Source organism: Gouania willdenowi, chromosome 13 (assembly GCF_900634775.1).
Source record: "Gouania willdenowi chromosome 13, fGouWil2.1, whole genome shotgun sequence".
NCBI classification, from domain to species: Eukaryota; Metazoa; Chordata; class Actinopteri; order Blenniiformes; family Gobiesocidae; genus Gouania; species Gouania willdenowi.
In genome coordinates this window covers 4,398,551-4,404,550 of record NC_041056.1, presented here as the reverse complement: position 1 = coordinate 4,404,550, position 6,000 = coordinate 4,398,551, and the positions used below count along the sequence as shown (strand labels likewise).

At 39.7% G+C, this 6,000-nt stretch overlaps 1 protein-coding gene across 1 annotated transcript in view; it reads right to left on the bottom strand.

Annotated features, from left to right (window-relative positions):
- prcp (prolylcarboxypeptidase (angiotensinase C)) overlaps window positions 1-6,000 on the bottom strand; it is a 28,931-nt gene continuing 22,931 nt past the window's right edge. Inside the window, exons 7-9 of the mRNA XM_028465596.1 lie at window positions 3,754-3,921; window positions 3,492-3,679; window positions 1-1,711 (exon numbers count right to left, since the gene is read on the bottom strand). Coding sequence (XP_028321397.1) covers window positions 1,450-1,711; window positions 3,492-3,679; window positions 3,754-3,921 — 618 coding nt within the window. The 3' untranslated portion in view covers window positions 1-1,449. The remainder of the gene's footprint in view (window positions 1,712-3,491; window positions 3,680-3,753; window positions 3,922-6,000) is intronic.

Below are 6,000 nucleotides of genomic sequence, written 5' to 3'. Positions count from 1 at the left end.
TTGTATTACCTTATTATTTTAATGACATTGTGGTGTATTACCTTCTTAACGTGTACAAAATAAACTTTAGCTTAAAATTTATCCAAAGGTAACACAATTTAAAAAAAAATGTGGATATAAAAATATGACATTAAAGGGTACCTGTATGTAACATGTATATAACAAAGAAATGTGTTTAATGTCTTACCAATAAACAAAAAATGTTCACCTTTTTCTGAAAAAAAACACATTAAAATGACTTTTTCGCACAATTGTATACCTTGGGGCATAAACCATGGAGAACCACCATATTGGACAGGATATGATGCACGTTCATTGAAGAAATGGTGCATTGTGGGAGGTAGAGACGTAACAAGTGCTGTTTTTCTGTCGGTTCTGGTCGCGAAGCAGCCGTGCGTTACCACTCATTCAGTTTTCGAGAGGATTAAATATCACCTCTCTCAGTTGTTGCCAGTAGAAACGAGCCATGGCTGAGTAGTTACTAGTAGTAGCAACTGTGATGAAAGCTGCGTGAAAGGATATCTGTTCATTGACGGGATGATGCTGCACTACCTCTGAGGATCAGCACCTGACAGGTAAGTTCTCAGGAGAGTGTTCATCATTTAGCCACAAGGAAATAAAAAGGGAACAATGTGGTGGGGGTGTGGTTAGTGCCATGAAACCCCCCAAAGTATCACCAGTAAGCAGAAACGTAGTAGTGTTCTGAACAAGTACGTTTACAAGCTGCATTGTGAAGAAATTTTGTCTGGTTTCAGACGTAACTTTGGCTTGGTGCCCATTAGATTAGCCCATTAGCACAGCCCACAGATCCCTCTCATAGTAGCTCAGATTGAAGCGGTCCTCGCATATCACCTTGCATACCGATAACTCTGACTTAGTGTCGTTATTTGGATTTGAGACGCAAAATAAATGTTTCTGTGGGGTTTTTCCTTTTGTTGTTATAGCAACTATTAGCTTTAGACTCCGCCATTGTTCAGAAACTGTAGACAAACAGAACACTGCAAATAGGAATCAACGAATGTGCGTCAAATCCTTTCCAAAATGGCGGCTCCCCAAAGTATAAAATCGTTCAAAAAAATTATTTTAATGATTTTTTTTTTAAAAAGGTGCACATATTTTGTTTATTGGTAATACATAATAATAAAAAAAATTGTTGTATACATTTCCACTACAGGTATCCTTTGCTTTAAGCTTATAATTCCTCCAAATGCAACAAAATGTAAAAAATTTTTGGGTAACAAATATGACATTAAATACACACTCGCTTTACATTTGGCTCTGATTGTAAATAAAAAAGGAAACATTGGGCTCATCGTGCAAAACGATCACATCATCAAAACCTGAAAAATCTATAACTTTGCTTTTAGATAAGGTAAACAAAAGAAGAGGAAAACTTTGGTAAAATATTTGGTAATAGAACGCACCACATGAAAAACCAACAACTTTTGATTATTTAAGCGTAATCAATTTCTTTCCTGCTTTTGGATCAAAGTGCTCTGCCACAGTTTTCCGTCCGGTGTTGGCTTGTCTGATCCACTCGTGAAAATACTTCACCTCTAAAGCTCGAGCTGCTCGTACTGAGGGAGGGTCCAGTTTATTACTGTAGCGAAGGTCCAGATGATGAGCTCCCTCTGGAATCACGATGGACACCAAGGTTTCTGTGATGTTGTGGTTCACGCCGCCGGATGACCACGGATCCAGTCCTCCGTTACTGAAATTTACCAACAAACAAGTCCACAGAAAATCAAGCAAAGCTGCAGCAATATTGGTGAGTTTTTATGCTTATGTCTATGAAATACAAGCTTAACTTGATGTATATATTTTAACAATTTTAGCCCATTTTTGCTTATTTTTTTTACCATTTTTCTGCAACTACACCAAACTTGCCATATTTTAACTTAATTTCATCACTTTTTTTGACATATTTTTAATGCAAACTCAAGTTAAACTTGTAATACTCCAATAAAACTAGACTGGTTACATTAAACAGGCTTTCTGCAGAGCTGGATTGTGATTTAACTCCAATTCAGACATGCTGGAGCAAAGAGATGTTCAATACCGCAATAGGACAGTGGGTATGGCCTTCGATTTTCCCTCAATTAAGAAAATATATTTAAAAACTGTAATTCACGTTCTCTTTATTTCAAATCACGATCCAAGCTGAAATGAAAATGCCTCACATGCCTTTTTTGGGACAATATCTCACTTTTAAACGCTGTTTGTCATCAGAAAACGGGTGATTCAATGTCTGGAAAAAGCGACAAACAGACAAATTTGTCCAATTGCACTCATAATCTCATTCAGAATTTTGCGCTACGTGTTAAGGTTCGAGTAGTGATCATTTTATCCTGTGATGCATTCAACATCCAATCACACTGTGTAAAACATGAAGGTTATTCACTGGTTGGAGGTAATAAAGATTTCACAAGTAATGTTTTGGGACCATGTCACACATTTCCATGACATTTTTCCTACTAAACAAGTAGATGAATGTTATCATCCCCATTTCTTAAATCCTCTGAAGCATAGGGGCGACCGTGGCTCAGGTGGTAGAGGGTCGTCTTCTGATCGAGAGGTTGGGGGTTCGATCCCAGTACCTGACTATGTGTCGAAGTCTCCTTGGGCAAGACACTGAACCCTAAGTTGCTCCCAGTGGTCGACTAGCGCCTTGCATGGCAGTCCTGTCCCACTGGTGTGTGAATGTGAGAGTGATTGGGTGAAAGAGCTGATATGTAAAGCGCATTTATGTACAGTCCCATTTTGTATCATATCGTGAACCCAGTATCGTGAATCGAATCGTATCGGGAGTTGAGTGAATCGTTACATCCCTAATTTTCATTATGATTTTCAATATACCGCCATACCGGTGTATTTGATTACACAACTCTCAGAATGCTACGCTGCGCCGCGTTTCAGACCGGACCCTTTTCAACGTTGCACTTCTAAATAAGAAGGTAAACAGTAGCGCTCCGGTGTTAAATATGGTGTAAATCATAAGAAAGACACAACTGAAAGCTCTGAAGCTGCATGTGAGCATGTGCCTGCGTGCGCATGCTTCTGCTACAGGAGAACAACACTCACGAACACGGAGGCAACGTTAGCTTAGCATGTCGGCAGTTCTACACAAAAAGATAGCAAAGGATCGCAATTTGTAATTCCTATAATGCGGAAATAAGTCATAGTGGAGCTGCAAAGAAAACACCACCTTATTCACCATAAGAAACCACCACGCCACTGAGTATGCAGCATTTAAAGCTAGAAATCAAGCTAATGCTAAAGCTAAGCTAGCACGGCAAAGAGCCATTGGGCTGTTGTTGCAAATTTGTATTACTACTGTGTAGAATTATTCTCCAATACCGTCATATACCGTGAAAAAGTTACAATTTTGAAAAATACTGTGATATACATTTTTGGTCATACCGCCCAGCTGGCACAGGGCACACACAACACACGACACACACACACACACACCTGTGGCTGGTGACATTTACCTGAAGACGATGTTGCTGTGGGCTTTGACCTCCTTCCCCCCGTAAACGGTCTCGGCCCAGTCCGCTCTCGGCCTGACACCGAACATGCCGTAGCACTCTTCAGAAAATGCCTGGAAGTTCCACTCCTCAGGCTCAAACATGTCGTGCACGCCGTCCGTGCACATGGGCATCACCATCTCTGTGCAGGCCTGAGGGGAGAGGAAGAGAGACGATCATTCATGGTGACGGCTCCAGCTGTGGTTGGCTTTGCTTTGCTGCTCACCTGGTAAAACCAGCCCAGGAACCCCAGGCTGCCGGTGGCCGTCTGAGACGTGTTGAGACAGGAAGTTCCTCCGGTGTGGTTGTAGTAAACGTTGGCGGCCTGGGACACGCCGTGTAGCAGGTGGTAGTCGGACACACTCGATTCAAAGGTCAAATACTTGCAGACCTCCTGAAAAACACACGACAACGAGACAAATTGAGAGAAATAATGAGATATTTCATCACATCTTAGTTCACACACACGGGGGTTAAATATTCAGTGTTTGTATAATATAATTGTAATATTAGGGATGTATTTTGTGTGTTTTTCTGTCATTCTGTGTACAGTATGTCTGTTGTTGTTTTGCTCTTTATGTGACATTTTGTGCATTTTTCTTGTAAAATGTACGTTTCTTGGAGTCATATTATGTATTAGTGTTGTCATTTTGCTTTTTTTTTTTTTTGAGTAATTTTCCGGTACCTCTGTTGTCATTTTGCTTATTTGTTAGTTTTATTTTTTGTGTTTTTCTTGTCTTTTTGTGTACTTTTGTTGTCATTTTCTGTAACAAACCTATTAGTCACCCAAATTAAATATGTTCTCTCATTAAAACACAAAGTGCATTTAAGTTCTTGATGAAAACCAGCTTCTCTGCAATATTTATTAACCAAGCACATCCAGTTTCAGTGGGAAAAGTGTTCCAAAAAGCTGGGTGGATTTTCGGTGTGTCGCCAGTTCAAATGGTTTGTAAGAAGGTTATAAGAAGAACATATATTAGTTAAAAATATCTTAACAATTTCAATAGAGAATAAAAATCAGTTTTTTTCTCCAATGTATATTTATTCAAACTGAAAGTAGTTAGTGCATCATTACATCCCAACCTTTGATTTGAGTTTTTTTTTTGTTAAATAAGGATTCGAATCAAATCGTTGGTTGAATATATCCTTACACCCCTACGTGATAACACTGCAGAGAAACAGTAAAAACGTCTAGTTGTTTACCGGCCTGAAAGCTGCTTTCTCGTGGGCCATAAAGTGCTTTTGCACATAAAAAGTGGTGGCGCCTGATTTGCATACAACATTCCCTGGAATGAACTTTAATTTATTGCTCCCATGTTGGCAGCAGAAGGGGCGAAAAAACAAAAAACATCCATTCATTCAGTCCAAAGTAATGATCGAAATGATTTTAAATTTGAAAATAACTCTCGTTACAATGAGTGACTCTCGGTGCGAATGATAAATATTTGAGGTTCGGCTCTGGTTGGGGTTTTTCGCTGCGTGTTGTTATGGTTGCAGTGGTGGAGCTGGGCTGTGGTTGTTGTGCTTTCACTCTTTGTCAAGTAGGGAAAAAAAGCTTTGGCTCTGGGGAGGACGGAGGGGCACTGCGATATAGCGTGGAGTCTGTTACTAAGGCTTTTGTCTGCGGGGGTCGGGGAGGAGTTGGTGGTCGATGGATGAGGAGGGCCTACGGACATGTCCAAGCAGAGATTTATACCGTGGAGAGAGAAAAAAACACAGCAATAGCTCCCAAAAAGCATCCTCTCCTTACTTTTCAGATAGGATTAGGCTTTTACATTCATCTCTGCCAACAGATTTCCCCTCCTCTAAGCCCTCAATACCCCGTTCTCACACTCACTCAGATAATCACATTAGCTTTGTCATTAAAAAGAGAAAAAAAAGCTCCTTTTTTGCACCCACTGCCTAAACTGCTTAAACCACCCATAGGGGTCGCATGCATTAAAGGCAAGGAGCCAGAAACTTTAAATGACCACTTTGTGTTTATTTCACCTAAGAGGACAATCTTGAGGCTCCTCATTTAGTTAAAGAATAATAGTTAAAAAAAAAAGGTGTCAGACCAGAGGAAGTCTCCTGTTTGGAAAAGAAAGTATTGAAAAGAGGAAGCAAAGGGTCAATAACAGAGCTTGGTTTCCACACGTGACACGCAAACAAAGCCTACACGTCAAAACCAAAAGGAAAGACTTTTCTAACTGTGTCTAACTTTTCTGTGACCACCCCCCCCACGTTTCTCCATCAATGTCCGCTTTTTTATTATGCTTTTTATTTAAAAAAAAAAAAGATACAACTAGTTTATTTAGGGCTGTCACTTTAATGAGTTACGCAATTGCGATTAATTAATTACAGAAAAAAATAACGCACCAAAAAAAAATTACGCCATTAATCTCTCTTTTTTTTTTTGTATTCCAATCCAAACAGTGCAGAATTTTTCTAACTTCAAGAGTTCCCAGAGGGGGGGAATGGACATCGGACATTG